This window comes from Callorhinus ursinus, unplaced genomic scaffold, assembly GCF_003265705.2.
Source record: "Callorhinus ursinus isolate GAN/ISIS: 27379988/994484 unplaced genomic scaffold, GSC_fseal_2.0 scaffold11, whole genome shotgun sequence".
Classification (NCBI taxonomy): Eukaryota; Metazoa; Chordata; class Mammalia; order Carnivora; family Otariidae; genus Callorhinus; species Callorhinus ursinus.
In genome coordinates, this window is record NW_027397073.1 from 38,231,651 (window position 1) to 38,252,431 (window position 20,781).

General features: G+C 35.6%; 1 protein-coding gene across 12 annotated transcripts in view; it reads left to right on the plus strand.

Moving 5' to 3' along the window:
• Positions 1 to 19,831, plus strand: part of NOL4 (nucleolar protein 4) — a 422,575-nt gene extending 402,744 nt beyond the window's left edge. For 10 of the 12 annotated variants that reach the window (XM_073898360.1, XM_025886832.2, XM_025886833.2 and 7 more), the window contains one exon: positions 14,624 to 15,330. In XM_073898360.1, coding sequence (XP_073754461.1) covers positions 14,624 to 14,817 — 194 coding nt within the window. In that variant the 3' untranslated portion in view covers positions 14,818 to 15,330. Of the gene's footprint in view, positions 1 to 14,623; positions 15,331 to 17,542; positions 17,688 to 19,725 lie in introns of those variants that run through there. The other 2 variants (XR_012380046.1, XR_012380047.1) reach the window with 2 other exon arrangements.
• The last annotated feature ends 950 nt before the right edge of the window (positions 19,832 to 20,781 follow it).

A 20,781-nucleotide genomic window follows, 5' to 3' on the forward strand; every position in this document is an offset into this window, starting at 1 on the left:
GTTAAAAACAAAACAAAACAAAGCAAAACAAAAAACCTCCTCTCTACTGTAATATTTGTGTCCTTTCCCACAAGCCAAAGCTAGGCACAAAACAAGCATGCTGAGTTGTTTCCCTCAAAATGTCTAAGACTCTGCTCGGACAGTGACTCACACTGCCAAGTCTTCCAACAGTTTATCAGAATTAGTTAGGTCTCTACAAAATATTGAATTTGAAGCTCAAGTGGAAACACCACACAATGAAGAACCTAAGGCAATTTACAGAGCTGAGTGCCAGCAGTTAGCAAATCTAACTAGAGGAAAAACTGGCCTTCCTAATGGGGGAAACAATGGAGTCTTTTCAAATTGTGTAGAAAAACTCTTCAACTGCAATTTTACTTTTTGTTTAACAAGGTACATTTGGATGAGATAAATGAAATAAAACAAATGGATTAAGACAATGGGGAAAAAGACTAAATACAGGAAGACCTGGTAAAGGAAAAATTTGGTAGATGAATTTTTAAAAGTAGATCTAAGAGATACACATTTTGAAATATACTCAGATTTGTCTCAGGACAATCATATGTAATTTTTTGTAATGTATGGGATATCAACAATTACAATCTAAAGTAAACAATCAAAATTGCCTTCAAATCAGCATGGAGGTATATTATGGAAGATCTAATTCAACCTGTAATTGCTGTCAGTGCTTGATCCTTAGTTTTGGTAGAAATTAGACTTATAATTTAGGGGCAGAATGGGGTGATTCATATACTCCTCTCTTCTCCCTTGCATAATGCCTTAAACAGCTACTTGACAGTGATAAATATCTTGCTTTTTGTGTTTTCTTAGTTGTCTGTAGAGTATGTACTTCAGCAATTTGGTGCATACTTTATGGATAAATACCCTGTTCCTTGGTAACCTAATGTTGATTAATCAGTGTTTATTAAGTAGAAAAGGATAAATTTGATGAGGTCAAGAGGAGTTAAGTACTTAACAGTCCAATCTCTTAGGCTTACAGTAGACCTGAATGGGTTGAAAATGGCTTGAGTTTGACATAGACTTCAGAAGAGACAAACAGTTCTCACTGAACTGTAGCATCTGACATTTTTTCCTAATCAAAGGGTAAGTCCCCGAAGATGGAGTGATTACAGACCTTATATTAACACATCATATCTTGTTTTGTGGTAATCCATTATTTGTTAAAGGACAAATTCTTAGGTAGATGCATAAATAAAAAGTGGTTTCATTTTGTACTTTAGACTGTAATTTGCCTTTGTAATTGTCTTTGCAATCTTGCAAAAATATTTAAAGGAAATATATATATTATGTGTGTGTGTGTGTGTATACTCACACATGTAATAAGTGAAAAAATGGCTTTAAGGCAAAAGCTTTAGATTTATTACCTAATAATGCAGGGAACAGTTCAGAGTCACAATTGTCTAGAAACTATGTGCCCCAATAATATAACCTTAAAATAAATTTAAAAAATTAAAATTGCAAGAAGAAATTGGCATAGCCATAGACTTTTGTGTGTGTGGTTCTGAAAAGTATATTTTTTAAATTCTATTATGTTAGTCACCATACATCATTAGTTTTTGATGTAGTTTTCCATGATTCATTGTTTGTGCATAACACCCAGTACTCCATGCAATATGTGCCCTCTTCAATACTCATCACTGGGCTAACACATCCCCCCCACCCCCTACCCTCTAAAACCCTCAGTTTGTTTCTCAGAGTCCATAGACTCTCATGGTTCATCCTCCCCTCTGATTTTTCCCCCTTCATTTTTCCCTTCCTACTGTCTTATCTTTTTTTAACATATAATGTATTATTTGTTTCAGAGGTACAGGTCTGTGATTCATCAGTTTTACATAATTCACAGTGCTCACCATAGCACATACCCTCTCCGGGGTCCATCAGCCAGCCACCCCATCCCTCTTACCCCCCATCACTCCAGCAACCCTCAGTGTATTTCCTGAGATTAAGAGTCTTTTATGCTTTGTCTCCCTCTATGGTTTCATCTTGTTTCATTTTCTCCTCCCTTGCCCTATGATCCTCTGTCTTGTTTCTCAAATTCCTCATATCAGTGAGATCATATTATACTTGTCTTTCTCTTATTGACTTATTTTGCTTAGCATAATACCCTCTAGTTCCATCCACATCGTTGCAAATGGCAAGATTTCATTTATTTGATGGCTGCATAATATTCCATTGTGTGTGTGTGTGTGTGTGTGTGTGTGTGTGTATCACATCTTCTTTATCCATTCATCTGTTAATGGACATCTTGGCTTTTTCCATAGTATGACTATTGTGAACATTGCTCCTATAAACATCGGGGGGCACGTACCTCTTCAGATCCCTACATTTGTATCTTTGGGGTAAATACACAGTAGTGCAATTGCTGGATCATAGGGTAGCTCTATTTTCAGCTTTTTGAGGAACCTCCATACTGTTTTCCAGAGTGGCTGCACCAGCTTGCATTCCCACCAACAGTGTAGGAGGGTTCCCCTTTCTCCGCATCCCCACCAACATCTGTCATTTTCTGACTTGTTAATTTTAGCCATTCTGACTCGTGTGAGGTGGTATCTCATTGAGGTTTTGATTTGGATTTACCTGATGCTGAGCAATGCTGAGCACTTTTTCATTGGCCATTTGGATGTCTTCTTTGCAGAAATGTCTGTTCATGTCTTCTGTCCATTTCTTGATTGGATTATTTGTTCTTTCGGTGTTGAGTTTGATAAGTTCTTTATAGATTTTGGATACTAGCCCTTTATCTGATATGTCATTTGCAAATATCTTCTCCCATTCTGTCAGTTGTCTTTTGGTTTTGTTGACTGTTTCCTTTGCTGTGCAAAAGCTTTTTATCTTGATGAAGTCCCAATAGTTAATTTTTTGCCCTTGCTTCCCTTGCCTCTGGCAATGTGTCTAGGAAGAAGTTGCTGTGGCTGAGGTTGAAGAGGTTGCTGCCTGTGTTGGATTTTGATGGACTCCTGACTCACATTTAGGTCTTTCATTCATTTTGAGTCTATTTTTGTGTGTGGGGTAAGGAAATGGTCCAGTTTCATTCTTCTGCATGTGGCTGTCCAATTTGCCCAACACCATTTGTTGAAGAGACTGTCTTTTTTCCATTGGACATTCTTTCCTGCTTTGTCGAAGATTAGTTGACCATAGAGTTGCGGGTCCATTTCTGGGCTCTCTATTCTGTTCCATTGATCTATGTGTCTGTTTTTGTGCCAGTACAATACTGTCTTGACGATTACAGCTTTGTAATAGAGCTTGAAGTCCGGACTTGTGATGCCACCAGCTTTGCTTTTCAACATTCCTCTGGCTATTCGGGGTCTTTTCTGATTCCATACAAATTTTAGGATTATTTGTTCCATTTCTTTGAAAAAAGTTGATGGTATTTTGATAGGGATTGCATTGAATGTGTAGATTGCTCTAGGTAGCATTGACATCTTCACAATATTTGTTCTTACAATCCATGAGCCTGGAATGTTTTTCCATTTCTTTGTGTCTTCCTCAATTTCTTTCATGAGTATTTTATAGTTTTCTGAGTACAGATTCTTTGCCTCTTTGCTTAGATTTATTCCTAGATGTCTTATGGTTTTGGGTGCAATTGTAAATGGGATTGACTCCTTAATTTCTCTTTCTTCTGTCTTGTTGTTGGTGTATAGAAATGCCACTGATTTCTGTGGATTGATTTTATATCCTGCCACTTTACTGAATTCCTGTATGAGTTCTAGCAGTTTTGGTGTGGATTCTTTTGGGTTTTCCACATAAAGTATCATATCATCTGCAAAGAGTGAGAGTTTGACTTCTTTGCCGATTCAGATGGCTTTTATTTCTGTTATCTGATTGCTGAGGCTAGGACTTCAGGTACTATGTTGAATAGCAGTGGTGATAGTGGACATGTTCCTGACCTTAGGGGAAAAACTCTCAGTTTTTCCCCGTTGAGAATGATATTCGCTGTGGGTTTTTCATAGATGGCTTTTATGATATTGAGGTATGTACCCTCTATCCCTACACTCTGAAGAGTTTTGATCAAGAAAGGATGCTGTACTTTGTCAAATGCTTTTTCTGCATCTATTGAGAGGATCATATGGTTCTTGTTCTTTCTTTTATTAATGTATTGTATCACAATGATTGATTTGCAGATATTGAACCAAACTTGCAGCCCAGGAATAAATCCCACTTGGTTGTATTGGCTAGTATTTTGGTGAGAATTTTTGCGTCCATGTTCATCAGGGATATTTGTCTGTAATTCTCCTTTTTGATGGGGTCTTTGTCTGGTTTAGGGATCAAAGTAATGCTGGTCTCATAAAATGAGTTTGGAAATTTTCCTTCCTTTTCTCTTTTCTGGAACAGTTTCAGAAGAATAGGTATTAATTCTTTAAATGTTTCGTAGAATTCCCCTGGGAAGCCATCTGGCTATGAGCTCTTGTTTGTTGGGACTTTTTTGATTACTGCTTCAATTTCCTTACCAGTTATGGGTCTGTTCAGGTTTTCTATTTCTTGCTGGTTCAGTTTTGGTAATTTATACTTCTCTAGGAATGCATCCATTTCTTCCAGATTGTCTAATATGCTGGCATATAGTTGCTCATAATATGTTCTTATAATTGTATTTCTTTGGTGTTGGTTGTGAGTTCTCCTCTTTCATGATTTTATTTATTTGGGTCATTTTTCTTTTGGGTAAGTCTGGCCAGGGGTTTATCAATCTTATAAATTCTTTCAAAAAACCAGCTCCTAGTTTTGTTGATCTGTTCTACTGTTCTTTTGGTTTCTATCTCATTGATTTCTGCTCTGATCTTTATTATGTCTCTTCTCCCGCTGGGTTTAGGCTTTATTTGCTGTTCTTTCTCTAGCTCCTTTAGGTGTAGGGTTAGGTTGTATATTTGAGACCTTTCTTGTTTCTTGAGAAAGGCTTGTATTGCTATATACTTTCCTCTCAGGACTGCCTTTGCTGTATCCCAAAGATTTTGGACAGTTGTGTTTTCATTTTCATTGGTTTCCATGAATTTTTATAATTCTTCTTTAATTTCCTGGTTGACCCATTCATTCTTTAGTAGGATGCTCTTTAGACTCCATGTATTTGAGTTCTTTCCGACTTTCCTCTTGTGATTGAGTTCTAGTTTCAAAGCATTGTGGTCTGAAAATATGCAGGGAATGATCCCAATCTTTTGGTACCAGTTGAGACCTGATTTGTGACCTAGGATGTGATCTATTCTGGAGAATGTGCCATGGGCACTAGAGAAGAATGTGTATTCTGTTTCTTTGGGATGGAATGTTCTGAATATGTCTGTGAAGTCCATTTGGTCCAGTGTGTCATTAGCTGAGAATATTTTCAATGTAAAAAACAAAATAACTCAGTAAAACCTAAAGTGGAATCTAAGATGTATGAAGCAGAAAAAGGCTTATTTGGACAAATTTACAAAGTTTATTAAAACATAAGGCATTCAGTTATTTCTTGAACTATTCATTTCTTGAATTAGGTACATTGTGGAAAACCGTTGAATCTATCATGTGATATTGAACAGTAGTGTCAATGTTAAACTTTGTTTTCATGAATTTAATCATCAGTTCTGTGAGATTTTGTCCAAAATAGAACCCAAATATCCTTACTTGTCCTAAGACACAGCAGCTTGATGGCTTAGTGGGAAAATTTTATTACAATTTTTTTCAGGTCAGGGCCAAGATTGAAATTTTTCTGAACAAGAACTGCCCTTAAACTTTATTACAAACACTAAATGGCTTTGGAAATTAGCTTATGCTGCAGAATGGACAATGATTCTTGATGAAGTCAATCTAAAATTAAAAGATGAAACAGTTTTTATATGTGAAGCCTAAGCCGTGATAAAGCCATTTTGCTGATAACATTGGTTGAATCACATGTAGTGGCTAAGCTGCTTTATAAATTCATACTGTCCAAGTTAAAACAAGAAGTTAAATCTACATTTCCAATGGATATATCTACTGAGCACATACTACAGGCTCAGCAATGGTTTTTTGGACTTTATACATGTGGAAAATAAGTTCCCATATTTCAAAATAGTTTCTACTGTTCAATTGAAGAACTGCCAGTTTAATCTTCAACTGGAAGTACTTAATCTTCAATGCATTAACAAGTTATTAGGTAAGTATCTAGAAAATCCAGAAGGTGGCTATAAATGCTTTACAAATGATGAATATACTCAATTTGGAAACACCTATATAAAAGTCATAAAATCTCTATACAGATCCACATTAACAGATGGACATTTATAATTAATTTAGGGACCATAAATTTGAAACCCCAGTTAAGCAAAATGTTATCCCTGTCCAAAGAATTTCATTCTTAGTAGTAGACCTGTAATATATATTTTGTAATACATTTATCAGTTATTGAATTTTGAGTTTTATCCACAGAATTTTATGAAATCTTCTAACAGTGATTTTAACATGTGTGAAGTGATATATCATTGTGGCTTTGACTTGCATTTCCCTGATTATTATGAGATGTTAAACACCTTTTCAGGTATTTCAGGCCACCTGTATGTTGTCTTTGAAAAACTGTCTATTCAGATCTGCCCATTTATTAATCAGATTTTTTTTTCTGCTATTGAACTGTATTAAGCTTGTATGTTTTGGATGTTAACCCCTTATCAGATATATGCTTGTCAAATATTTTCTCCCATTTGATAGGTTGCGTTTTATTGATGGTTTCCTTTGCTGTGCAGTGCTTTTTAATTTGCTATAGTCCCAAGTGTTTTTGTTTTGTTTTTACTTTTGTTGCCTTGCTTTAATGTCAAATCCAAAATATAGCCAGACTGAGGTCATGGAGTACCATCTATTTTTTTCTTCTAGGAGTTTTATGGGTTCAGATCTTAAAGTATTTGACCTACTTTGAGTTAATTTTTGTGTATAGTTTAGGATAGAGGTCCAGTTCCATTCTTTTGCATGTGGCTGTTTGGTTTTCCCAGAACCATTTATAAAAGAGACTGTTCTTTCCCTGTTGTGTATTACTGGCTCTTTTGTCCTAAATTAATTGACTGCATATGTGTGAGTTTAGTTCTGGGCTACTTTTTCCATTGGTTTCTGTATGTGTTTATGCCAATACCACACTATTTTGATTACTAAAGCTTTGGTAATATTGCTTGAAATCAGGGAGGATGTTGCCTCCAGCTTTGTTCCAATCTCAAGATTACTTTGGCTATTTGAGGTCCTGTGTGGTTCCATACAAATTTTAGGGTTCACAGTTTTATGTCTTCCCTTCCAGTTTAGAATGCATTTATTTCTTTTTTCCCTTTCTTTTTTTTTTTTTTGCCTAATTGCACTTCCAATACTATATTGAATAAAAGTGGTGAGAGTGGGCATCTTTGTTTTGATCATGGTCTTAGAGAAAAAGCTTTCAGCTTTATTTTGAGGTACCTTTCCCTCTATAACTGCTATGTTGACAGCTTTTAACATGTGTTGGATTTTATCTGCATCTGTTGAGAGGATTATATGTTTTATATACATTTTGTTAATGTGGTACATCACACTGATTGATTTGTAGATATTGAACCATTCCTGCATCCTTGGAATAAACCCACCTGATCATGCTGTGTGATCCTTTCAATATATTGTTGAATCTGGTTTGCTCTATTTTGTTAAGGATTTTTGTCCATATGTTCATTAGGGATCCTGGCTTTTAATTATCTTTCCTTATTGTATACTTGTCTAAATTTGGTATTTAACCATATCACTACAGAAAATCAAAACACAAAGGCAGCAAGAAGAAAGGAACAGAGGATTTGCAAAAAGCCAGAAAACAATTGACAAAATGGCAATGAGGACATGCCTATTGATAATTACTTTAAATATAAATGCCTAAGTGATCCAATCAAGACACAGAGTGGCTAAATAGATAAAAAAATAAGACCTATCTTGATACTCCCTACAGGAGACTAACATCAGACCTAAAGACACATACAGCCTAAAAGAGAAGGAATGAAAAAATATTCCATGTAAATAAGTAGACAAAATAGACCTTAAAATACTCTAATAAGAGACAAAGAAGGGCATTACACAGTGATAAAGGGATTGATCCAACAAGATGTAATAACTGTAAATACCTATGTATCCAACATAGAAGCACCTAAATATTAAAAGCAAATATTAACAAAGGGAAAAATTGACAGTAATATGAAAATAGGGAATTTTAACACTCCACTTAAATCAATGATAGATGATCCAGACAGAAAATCATTTTTTTTAAATGGCTTTAAATGATACGTTAGACCAGATGGGCTTAACAGATATATAGAATATTCTGTCTAAAAACAGAATTCACATTCTTTAAGTACACATGGAACATTCTCCAGAATAGATCATGTTAAGCCATAAAAAAGTCTCAGTAAGTTTAAGATTGAAATTATACCAACCCTCTTTTCTGACCATAACAGTATGAAACAAGAAATCAAGTAGAAAAAAAATCCAAACATGTGGAAGCTAAACAATATGCTACTGAACAACCAATGGTTTAACAAAGGAAATTAAAAAATACCTTGAGACAATAAAAGTAGAAACACAAAGTTTCAACATTTTCAGGATGAAGCAGAAGCAGTTCTAAAAGACATGGTTACAATGATACAGGCTTACCTAAAAAAAAAAAAATTTCCCAAATAAACAATCTAACTTTGTACCTAAATGAATTAGAAAAAGAACCAACAAAGCTCAAAGATAGTAGAGAGAATGATATAATTAAGATCAGAGCAGAAGTAAAAAGAATCTTTTTTTTTTGTTTTATAATCTTTTATTGTAAAAAGAATCTTTAATCAGGATGTTGAAGACAACACAAATGGGAAGGTATCTCATGCTCATAGATTGGAAGAATGTTGTTAAAATGTCCATACTACCCAAAGCAATCTATAGATTTAATTCAATCCCTATCAAAATACCAACAGATTTTTTCACAAAACTAGAATACTAAAGTTTGTAGGGAACCGCAAAGACCTCAAATATACAAAGCAATCATGAGAAAGAAGAACAAAGCCAGAGGTATCGGAGTCCCACATTTCAAGATATACTACAAAGCTATAGTAATCAAAACAGAATGCTACTGGCACAAAAACACACATAGATCAATGGACCTGGATAGAGAGCCCAGAAATAAACCCACACTTACATGGTCAATTAATCCATGACAAAGGAGACAAAAATATACAGTGGGGAAAATACGTCTCTTCAATAAATGGTGCTGGGAAAACTGGACAGCTCCATTTTGCAAAAAAGAAACTGAACCAATTTCTCATACCATACACAAAAATAAACTCAAAATGGGTTGAAGACCTAAATGTGAGACCTGAAACCATAAAACTCCTAGAAGAAAACATAGGCAGTAATCTCTTTGACATTGGCCTTAGCAACATTTTTTTTATGTCTCCTCAGGCAAGGAAAACAAAAGCAAAAATAAACTATTGTGAATACACCAAAATGAAAGGCTTTTGTGCAGCAAAGGAACCATCAAACAAATTGAAAAGACAATCTACTGATTGGGAGAATATACTTGCAAATGATATATCCAATAAGGGGTTAATATACAAAATATGTAAAGAACTTATCCACTCAACACCAAAAAGCCCCCCCAAACAATCTGATTAAATAATGGGCAGAGGACCTGAAGAGACATTTCTCCAAAGAAGACATACAGATGGACAGCAGACACATGGAAGATGCTCAATGTTAGTAATCATTAGAGAAATGCAAATCAAAACCACAATGAGGTTATCACCTAACACCTGTCAGAATGTCTAGACTCAAAATGACAAGAAATAACAAGTGTTGGTGAAGATGTGTAGAAAAAGAAACCCTTCTCATGCACTGCCAGTGGGAATGTAATCTGATGTAGCCACTATGGAAAATAGTATGCAGTTTCCTCAAAAAATTAAAAATAGAAATACCATACGATCCAGGAGTTCACTACTAGATAGTTACCCAAAGAAAATAGAAACACTCATTTGAAAAAAAATATGTACCTCTATGTTTATTGCAGCATTTTTAACAATAGCCTAGATATGGAAGAACCCAAGTGTCCATCAATAAATGCATGGGCTGTGGGGTTGTGTGCATTTGTGTAATGGACTATCATAAAAAAAAGAATGAGATATTGCCATTTGAGACCACATGGATGGACTTTCTCTAATACCATGGATGGATGGTATTAGAGAAAGTCAAATACCATATGATTTCACTTATTTGTGAAACTTAAAACAAATAAAAGCAGAGACAGACCCATAAATACAGAGAACAAACTAATGGTTGCTAGAGGGATGGGGGATGGCAAAGTGGTTGAAGGAGAGTAGAAGATATAGGCTTCCAGTTATGGAATGACTAAGTCACAGGGATGAAAGGTACAGCTTACAGAATATAGTTAATGGAATTATAATAGATTTGTATGGTGACGGATGATAGCTACATTTTAGTGAAAAGGCAACCTTCAGAATGGGAGAAAATATTTGCAAACGACCTATCTGATAAACGGTTAGTATCCAAAATCTATAAAGAATTTAATAAACTCAACACCCCCCCAAAAAAAATCCAGTTAAAAAATGGGCAGAAGACAGGAATAGACTTTTTCCCCAAGACGACACACAGATGGCTAACAGACGCATGAAAAGATGCTTAACCTCACTCATCATCAGGGAAACACAAATCAAAACCATTTTTTTTTATGACCAAGGCCTCTTCCAGCCTCAGCCCCCTCCTATGTGGTAGAAAGGGCAAATATACCCATTTTATAGGGGAGACGAAGGAAGTGAGACCCAATGCCAAGAAAGGGCATATGATTCATCCTCCAGAAAGCAGTGAGTCAGAGGAGAAGTAGAAAGAAGACCCAGGCTTCCTGACACTGCGGCTCCATTAACAAGGCCAGGCATCTTGCCTGCTCTTATTTCCAAATGTTTGATATTTTAAAAAAATAAGTCAACAAAATCATCAGGGAAACACAAATCAAAACCATGATGAGCTACTACCTCACACTGATCAGAATGACTAAAATTAACACCACAGAAAACAACAGATGTTGGTGAGGATGCAGAGAAAGGGGAACCCTTTTACACTGGTGGGTGGGAATACAAACTGGTGCAGCTGGAAAACAGTATGGAGATTCCTCAAAAAGTTAAAAATAGAACTACCCTTGACCTAACAATTGCACTACTAAGTATTTATCCAAAGGATACAAAAATACTGATTCAAAGGGGCACATGCACCCCAATGTATTTAGCATTATCAACAATAGCCAAATTATGGAAAGAGTCCAAATGTCCATTGACTGATGGATAAAGAAGAGATAGCATGTATGTGTGTGTGTGTGTGTATATATATATATATATATATACACACACACACACACATATATATACATGACACACATTCTTTTTGATAGCCAACAATATTACTTGGCTATCAAAAAGAACGAAATCTTGCCATTTGAATGACATGGATGGAGCTAGAGTGTATTATGCTAAGCGAAATAAGTTAGAGAAAGAAATACCATACAATTTCACTCATATGTGGAATTTAAGGAACAAGACAGATGAACATAGGGGAAAGAAAAAAAAAGAGGCAAACCATAAAATAGACTCTTAACTATAGAGAACAAATGGGGGGTTGCTGAAGGGAAAAAGGGGAAGGGATGGGAAAAATGGGTGATGGGTATTAATGAGGACACTTGTGATGAGCACTGGTTGTTATATGTACATGATGAATCGTTAAATTCTCCTGAAACTAGTATTACACCAAATGTAAACTAGAATTTAAATAAAAACTTGAAACAAAAAGAAAAAAGAACCTAGCATAACAGAGTTGTATTGAATCACTGTGTTGTACACCTGAAACTAATATAACATTGTATGTGAACTATATTTTAATTTAAAAATATATCAAAAAATAAAGTGAATTATGGATATACATTTTCCTTTAATTAGAATTTACATATAACTTAAATCTGCCTCCAAACCTTAAACAAACAAACAAAAAGATTGGTTTTGGTGAAGCTTAATTTTTCTAACATTGCCTGTTACCATGAAATATCTCTTACTCAAATTTTCAGAATGAACATAAAGTAGATCTGCATAATTATGGTTTTAAAACTTGTCAAGTTTTCTGATTTGCTTTAACTCTTGATATTCAAATCATTTTCTCTTGAAACACCTATTGTGTCATTATTTTTGCTTGTTTTGTTAACTGGTCCCACTCTTCCAGAACCATATTTTTTAGTGGCTTTGTAATTTGATTAAATCTCCAAAGATATTTTCCTCGAATTCATTAAATCCAGTGTCTTCATAAAATTTGAAGTTTTACTTTGTATTGATTGTTTGGGTTATGCACCCAAAGAAGTAGGACATTGTCTAAACGAGGCAGGTAAGAATACTAGTAACAAACAATGAAAGGGCTGTTTGAGTAGTCACTAAATTTGTTCATTTGTGACTTTTAATTTTTTTGCTTCCCTGCTCAACCTCTTAGCTTTGAAGATTTGAGTAATATTCAGCAAAAAGAATTCCTTATAGTTTTGATTATACTTAATCCTTATCGTGTAGATCCAAAAGACACCAAGATAATGAAGTCAACTTTCTTCCAGAAAAATAACAAAGGTGTGAATGGCTTCTGTGTTACTTGAGCTATCTAGAATTTGCCTATGTTAATAATCGGAAAGAAAGTGAAAGCCATGTCTTAATTGGGAAGATTTTACCCCTGAGCCAGAGGTAAAGAATAATCTGTAAACTGCAGTGTTAGAATGAAATCACCATCTTTTTCATCCCAAAAAGAACCTGAGCCCTAGGCTAACCCTTTCTCAATTCCACTTAAAGATGTAAACCAACCACTTGGCTTATCAGCAAAAACATCATAAAATGTTACAACTTCTAACAAAATAATGATCATCAACTAGACGTGCCATATCTACATAACTGAGGAAAATCCTTTCTACTTCCTTTTATAAAGCTTTGTACTGGTACGGGGATTCTTGAATATAAAGGGAAAAATATCCAAATTTAAAGTTGGTTCGTCCATAAACCAGAATCCATTATGTCATGATATTTTCTTAATCCATTCAGAACTTTCCAAATAACCTAGTTGCTATTGATTTGCTTGCACACTTGTTCATTAATTCCTGTTTGCAAGTGAGACATCCCCACATCTCTCCCTTTCAGCTTGCTATGTCAGCAGCAGGATTTTGTAAACAGCAGAACAAATGGAAGCTAACTCCTGCTAGGAAATCAAGGCTTTGAGAGGTTGTGGCAGAAGTGGAAATAAGTCCCTCTCAAATGTCAGAGTTCTTGTGTGCTAGTCTTGTCTCTGTCCTAATTAAATTACAAGTGAAGCTGTTCCCATCTCATGGGACATGTGCCACCTAGCTGACAGGAGTTCTCTTCTCCCTTCAGGGTACAGAGTGAAGGGGGTTGGGTCCTGACTGGTCTCGTCAGGCCTCAAGAAGAACGAACAGGATAAAATAACATCCCTTGTTTCAGTTCAGGAAATGAATACCATTATCTGAAAAGTTATCTTTAAGAAAAATCTGTTTAAATCATTTCAAGTTAGAGCATCACTACAATTTTTGAGCCTGCCTTTAGTTATGTCCACAGTTATATTTATTCAGGGATTTTAAATGTATTACTCATTGCAAATTTAATAATTATAGTTCTTACTTTTCATTAATTGTTATAGCAATGAACACTTAAAAACCTTTATAACACATTAAAAACCCTTAATCAAGAATTGATGCGAAGCATCTTAAAAATCTTTAATTCAGACATTTGTGTTAACTAAATTGTTTTAAAGTAGAAATTTACAAAAAACTAAAAATTTACAAAATGTCAAAAAACAGACCTGTCTGATTTGGTTTAATTATATGTAATAAACCTTTTGACAACTAAATGTTTTATGCAAATAAATATAGAAGCAGCTTTAGCAATACCTAAAGCACCATTCCAGGTCTGGTTTCTTTGCAGATTGTACTGATCACGTACTTACTGCGCCCCTCTAAAACCAACTGCTGTCCAATATTTTTAAATACTAATTTTTACTAATACATATTTTAAATACTAATCAATCTGATGGAAAAAAAGCATTCGCCTGAAATGAAAAAATATGCAATTCACATCCTTACTGTGCCACTTAAAAGTTGTGGAATTGTAACCATGTCATTGAATTCCCCTGTCCAAATTTCCTTTGTTCTAAATGGAGGAGTTTGTAATCTGGAGTCATTAGCATCACAATCTAGGATGTTTCCAAGTCTGAGTAGGTGGAATCTAAAATTATTTGTTAACCAACGGTGCAAACACAAAGCATTTATAAGTCCCAATATTTTACACTGCTGCGGAGAAACTTCTACAACACAGGGTAAAGTAGACTTAAAATTGAATTTTCCAAAAAGCACATGTTAGGAGAAGGTCTTCTTCACGGACTTTTCACAGTCAGAGGTGATTGCCTGGACAAGAACTCTCAGAATACTCAGCCACTCATTTCACATCATGTTGTTCTTTGGTATTTCGGAGAGCTGATGTATTTGATTAAAAGTATCAGCAGCTTCTCACAAAAGAGTAAGTGAATTAAGTCCACAATTTAATGCTCATGTTCAAAGTACTGGAACAAAGATTGTTCGTGTTAATTTTGTGATTATTTTTTCTAGGACCCACGGATCTCAGCATGAAGAGGCAGTTGGCAACTAGCTCAGGCTCCTCCAGCAGTTCAAGCTCCAGACCCCAGCTGAGTCCAACTGAGATCAGTGCTGTGAGGCAGCTCGTTGCAGGATATCGAGAATCAGCTGCATTTTTATTGCGTTCTGCAGATGAACTGGAAAATCTTATTTTACAACAGAACTGAGTCAAATGACGGTCCTCTTCACTGAGGTCTAAATTTGCAGTTTCCACTAATGACATTTTGATTTCCCAGCAGAGATGCTTCTGGTCTTACTGCACAGTCTTAAGAGAAGTACTTCCATTATGCCACATTGTCCTTGATCCATAAAGTGATGTGTTAAGGTGCTTCAAAGGAACTCTGACCTCTGAAGTACTTGAGATACTGTAATGTGTCCAGCCAACTGCTTTTTGTTTTAGTTTGTCAGCATATAAATATCTGGGGCAAAAAAAAAAAAAAAAAAGGCTGTATATTCCTAATTCAAGGATAAAACAGAAGAAGCTTGTGGTATAAAAAAAATAGTTCAAGATCCAACTGAAATATTAGTGGAATTTGCTACTGACTTATTGGACAGAAAGCTGCAGTATCTGGCAAAAAAAAAAAAAAAAAAGCCAAATTTCTTGTTGCTACAGGATATAACAACATTGAGAAGGATCTTGTATTTTAAAAAATATATATGTAATTTTTATAAAAAGAAAACTTGTTTTTCATTCAAAATTGTCATTTTTACTTTGGTAACTTTTTCATAGGTCCTAAAAGAAAACTGTTTTGAGAAACTACTGTAAGTACCTTTTCCACATCCCTTTGCCTTCTCCTCTTTCCAAATTCTTTCTACAAAAATAACAATGCTGGAAAACAAACCCTTGCTACGTTCTTTAAATCGTCACATCAGGAACTACTTCTAAGAGAAGCCTATGTTTCTGCACTCACGCTCATCATGCCACTCAACATTGCGGTTTTGCAATAGAGGTTTTCATCACAGAATTTTTTAATATTAAAAAAGACATATCATTGAAAAAAAAAATCACACCTTGGTTCCTTACAGCTGCTCACCCCGGATTGACGCTGCTGTGTTTCAGGCATGCCTCCAGCAGCAATTGGATGTAGATGGCTGAATGTTAAGAGGTTGCAAGTGACAATCTGAAAATTTGCACTCGTGTGTAGTTTTTCTTTCACTATTTCAGAAATAGTTTCCAAAAAGACCATTACCTCTCCTGATAGGATTTGTATAATTTACAGTTCTAAGTAACAATGATGTAAAGAACTCAGTCGATGCAGCTGCAACTTTCAATGAACTGTCCCCTCCTCTCCCCCCACACTTTGCCCTTCTTTCTTATTTTATAGTGTTGGATACACATGAATGGTGTTTTCTTTGTGCACTGAGGCAAGCCTATTTTCTAAATATTTAGGGAGAAGTACATCAGTTTATGCTTCTTGTATAATTATTTTTCTGTTGTTCAGCTTTGGTTGGATTATGAATTCTTTGTGCATTCCTGAATTTGCCTTATTTCACGTAAAACTTATGTCATTCAGTTTTTGATAATGAGTTTAAGGCATCAGTGATATTTATGTACTTGTTACATATAGTTTTTCAAGTAATGACTGTGATTGTGACCAAGTAATGTGCACTTTTTCTTGTAACTGTGGACATTGCTATGCTTTTTCTTCTAGTGTTTCTAGAATTACTGTTCCTGACAGTTACGTAAACAAAACAAAACAAAACAAAAAAAACTTTTGTGATACTGTTGGTGAATATAATGTGAAAATCTTATTGAAATATGAGTATTTTGGAAATACATAGATGCAAACATCTTTTAAGGTGTGGATTTAGAGTTTGCTTATTTAAATGAAAATTCAAAAAAAAATCGAGGGCTGGTATAATTTTCTCTGTTTTGTTTGGTTTAATAAACAGATTTCTGTGTTAAAACACTGATTGTGAAAACTTACAAACTTTCTGAAGCATACTGAATTTTTAGCAGTTTGCTTTGAAAATATGCAGTGTGGTTGTGTACCCAACATTTAGCACAAAAAGGACAGTTTAACCTTCTGTCTGAAGATTATCCCAAGATCCCCTAGAGCCTCAACATTGTTGAATAAAGAATTTATTCCAAGACAGGGTAAGGGAAATTAGTAAACCAAGGATATTTCATTTGATTATTTAAATTTAAGAATTTTTTTTTATTCCTCATTTTTACATAAGTAATCTGGCTTTTTTAGTCACTCCTGATTTAACATCTTAGGAAAAGCATTTCCCTGTTTGAAGTGCCTCTTTCGTGCTTTGGGTTTTATTGCAATTGTCCTTGAAGACTTGGACATGGTTGCTATTTCACAAAGTAACAGGTTTGACTTTGCCATACACTTAAAAAAAAAAGTCCTTAAGAGTGATAAGCAAACAGAGAGAGAAGGTAAGTTCCAGCAAGGTGCTCCTGTTTTCATTACATTCCCATCATTTCCCTGGGAGAGCTTAGAGGCCAACGCCAAATACACTCTTGTCTCTCTTTTTCCTTTAGGAGTTGTACCTAAAAACACCAGGGTCCTCTTTTACACTGTGTCACAGGAGAAGAAATCACATCCCCTTTATAAAGCATTTTGGAGACACTAGGTGCAGGTTTGTATTCTCACTCTACTGAGGTGATAGGAAACAAACACAGATCAAACAGAAGTTTCTGCTACTTCTGCCAGTTAGCTTCCCATACAACAGCAGTTTTTTGTTAGATACATGTTACTTTGTCACACCTAATAAGAAAACATGCCTTGAAATGACCAAACACAAGCAGTTACTGAATTTTCTTGAATTGTGTAGTTCAAGTAACAATACTCAGTAAAAAGGGCCTTCAGCTATAATGATAGCCACCAGTTACTGATACAGAGAGAGCCATTTTGTTTCCTTTCCTTCTCACGATAACTGTAGGCGATGAGGATCGTCACAGTCCCTTTTACAAAGGAACTCAAGAAGTTGGAGTCACTTGCCAGGAACAGAGACACAGTGAAGGCTGCAACCATCACCTGTGATGCCTGAGCTCCCCTCCTGGTCGCTGCAGTCTGCTGCCTCCCAGGTACTAAATAATGGTCTTCTACCCAGTGACTCGGAACCAGGACTTTATATTAAAGTTAAGCAGTTTTGTATGGTAGATAATAGTTATTGAAAATGCTCTTGACATCAAAGCATTTGACTTAACATGGAGAATTTTATCCTGCTTATAGAGGTTTAATTTCCTTTAAGTTACATTCTCTACATCTATCAAGAGCAACAATAAAACCCACCACTAATGAAAATCAAATACATAAGGCATGAAAGAAAGACTTTTTAACAATGATGGGTGCCAGGAGTGTATCTGGTAAGGAAAAGTGAAAGGCAGTATCCAGCTGAGCCCATAAAGTTTAAGTCCACTCACCTCGGATTTTACTCTTAGATACTACACCTGTGTACTTAGCTATCCTGCTATTGTAATCTTTACACCATTAATACAAATATTCAGAGATTAATCTTTGTATGCCAAAAATATTTTCTAATTTCCTATGGCTCAGGTTTCAAACTTTAGCTCATAAAAAAATCAAAAATAAAGCAGGTAGACGTTAATATATTTTCAGTGTGTTTGAGATGCAGAAATTTGGCAAAGTAAGGATTGAGCACAAGCTAACCTACAGGAGCTTACTATATTCATTGGAGCTCATCTCCTCTCCAAGATTTTGAAGGAGATAAAATACTATGAGTAACCTATCTCCACTGTTAAGGTCAATCATGTTCAACACTTAATTTTATTTTCTGATTAAATAAGAAACTTGGGAAGTACAGAAAGAAGACGGAAAAATAATAATCCCAACATCCACAGAGAACCATGAATATCATTTTACAGCCTATCTTTCAAATTTTCCCTAAACAGGTATATATTTGTTTGATTTCACTGTCCTACAGTGTTTCCTGAGCTGCTTTTCTAACCTAACAATTTACCATGAACATTTTCCACATTATGTGTTAGGTATTATTTTTAATGACTGTGTAGCATCACATCGAATGTACCTGTGTTAGTGTTCTGTTGCTGCTGTAACAAGTGACCATGGACACAGAAATGTATTAGTCTCATAGGTTGGAAGTCTCACTGGACTAAAATCTAGGTTTTGGTAAAAGTGTTCCTCTCTGGAGCTTCTTGGGGAGGATGTTGCCTTACCTGCTGTGCTTCTAAGGCACTCCCCAGTTGGTGTCCCCTTTTTCTATCTTTAAATCTAACTGACTTCTTCTGCCCCCCCTTCCACATTTAAGGACCTTTGTGAGTAGCCTAGGACCACACGGATCAAACAGGATAATCCCTTTATATTAAGGTCAGCTAATTAGAAACCCTAATATCTTCTCCAAACAATTCCTTAATTTGACATTTAACAAAATATTGACAGAACCTGATGAGAATGTAAACATTTTTGGAGGGCATTATTCTGACTACAGTACCTTAATTTCTTTTTAAAAATACCTCTCTGTGCCCGGATACTACAGGTGCATTTTCCAATCACCTGTAGTAAAGATCCTAAGTCAGCAGCACAGACCTTTTTCAAATAATTGTCAGCTGCCATACCACACTTTTTCCCCTGTATAAAGGATATCATCTTAGAAATTTTAATGGAATTTTCCTCAAATGTCTGTCTCATATTCAAATTAAATGTAATAAATAAATATGGTAAAAGTACATCTAACACTTCCAAGGGAAATGAAACAAAAATACCTCTGAAAACTTTCCTCCACTTTAATTTCTTAAAAGGTGGTTCTGCCCAAGAAATTCCCTGATATATGTTTGAGAGGTCTCCAACTCATTAGGCCAGAAGGGGTACATGAGAATCCAAAGCTTAACTAAATTATTTAAATAAACCAACCGCATTTATAAAACTTTCAGTGCCAATCACTAGTGGTGTTTTATTTATTCGAACAAATGATATATTTGACATTAAATGTTATTAGGTGACACTTTTTAAAAAAGGGTTTGAAAATATATTGAATTTAAGATAATCAGCTGAGTTTAAAAATTAAATTTGCGAGGACAACTGTATTTTTATCTATGTGTCAATATTTTTTCCCTTATTTACTGTTTTTTTTTTCCTTTAAAGGCTATCCACTGAATGAAAAAAGATCAAGATAATTCAAGGCCATTTTTAATGCTAGGAGAGAAAAAAAATACAATAAAACCATAGACCACAGAAAGCAAATGCTCTTACCAACAGTGTGGGATTGGCGCTGGGTTTTTTTCCCCTTGAAAGTTCTGAGTTCTCCTATTTTTGTTTATTGGAGAATAAGTTATATCAGTTTGCCCATGATAAAGGTCTTCTACTTAACTGAAGGTGCTCCATTACTGTCACAGAACAAGTGGCCAGAGATTCTACAATGGATTCTTCTTAGTTCCTTTGCTGATGGAAGGATTCTGAAGTCTGCCAAGAACTATTCTCCTTGGATAGCAAGCCTCTTGGCTTGTTTTAATGTCATTCATTTTAATGAATATGTATTCTTTGACCTACTATGTGCTAGGCATTGTGCTGTCATCCAGAAAGACTATTTCTGCTTCAAGGAGTCCCATCTAGTGGAGGAGAGGGACAGAGGTACAGATAATTACAATACAAAGGGATAAAGATTAACAGCATCGCATGTAATGATAGAAACATGCCAGACAGGTCGGAGGAGAGCACAGACCCCGTGTTGGCAGTAGAGGGGTGGACTGGGGCTAGCTGGTCACCAAGACTGGAGCTGTGGGCAATACCTGGCAAAATTGTTGGGTGTGTTTGGGGAGGAAAGAAGAAGAAAGAGGTCTCAGAGAAGGGCATTTCAACTACAGGGGACAACACCAGGAGAGGAGGAGATATGGAGTAACATGGTGTGCACAGTAACTCAAGCAGCTTGGTGTTGCTTGACGGTAGGGTTCAAGAATGGAGAGAGATTCCTGGGGATGAATAAAGGAGCCTAGCCTGCCATGCCAAGGTGCTGGGCTGTGTCCTACAGAGGATGAAGAGGCACTGGCGTATTAGTGGAGTGGTAAGTGCTGTGCTGGCTCTGCTTTTGACTGTTTGGATGAAATTCTGGGGAAGGAGATGGAATAATGCTGGATCATAGGACCTCCTCCTTCCCAAGAGAATTAAGCAAATCTCCACTAGTTAAAAAAATAAAAGTATTAC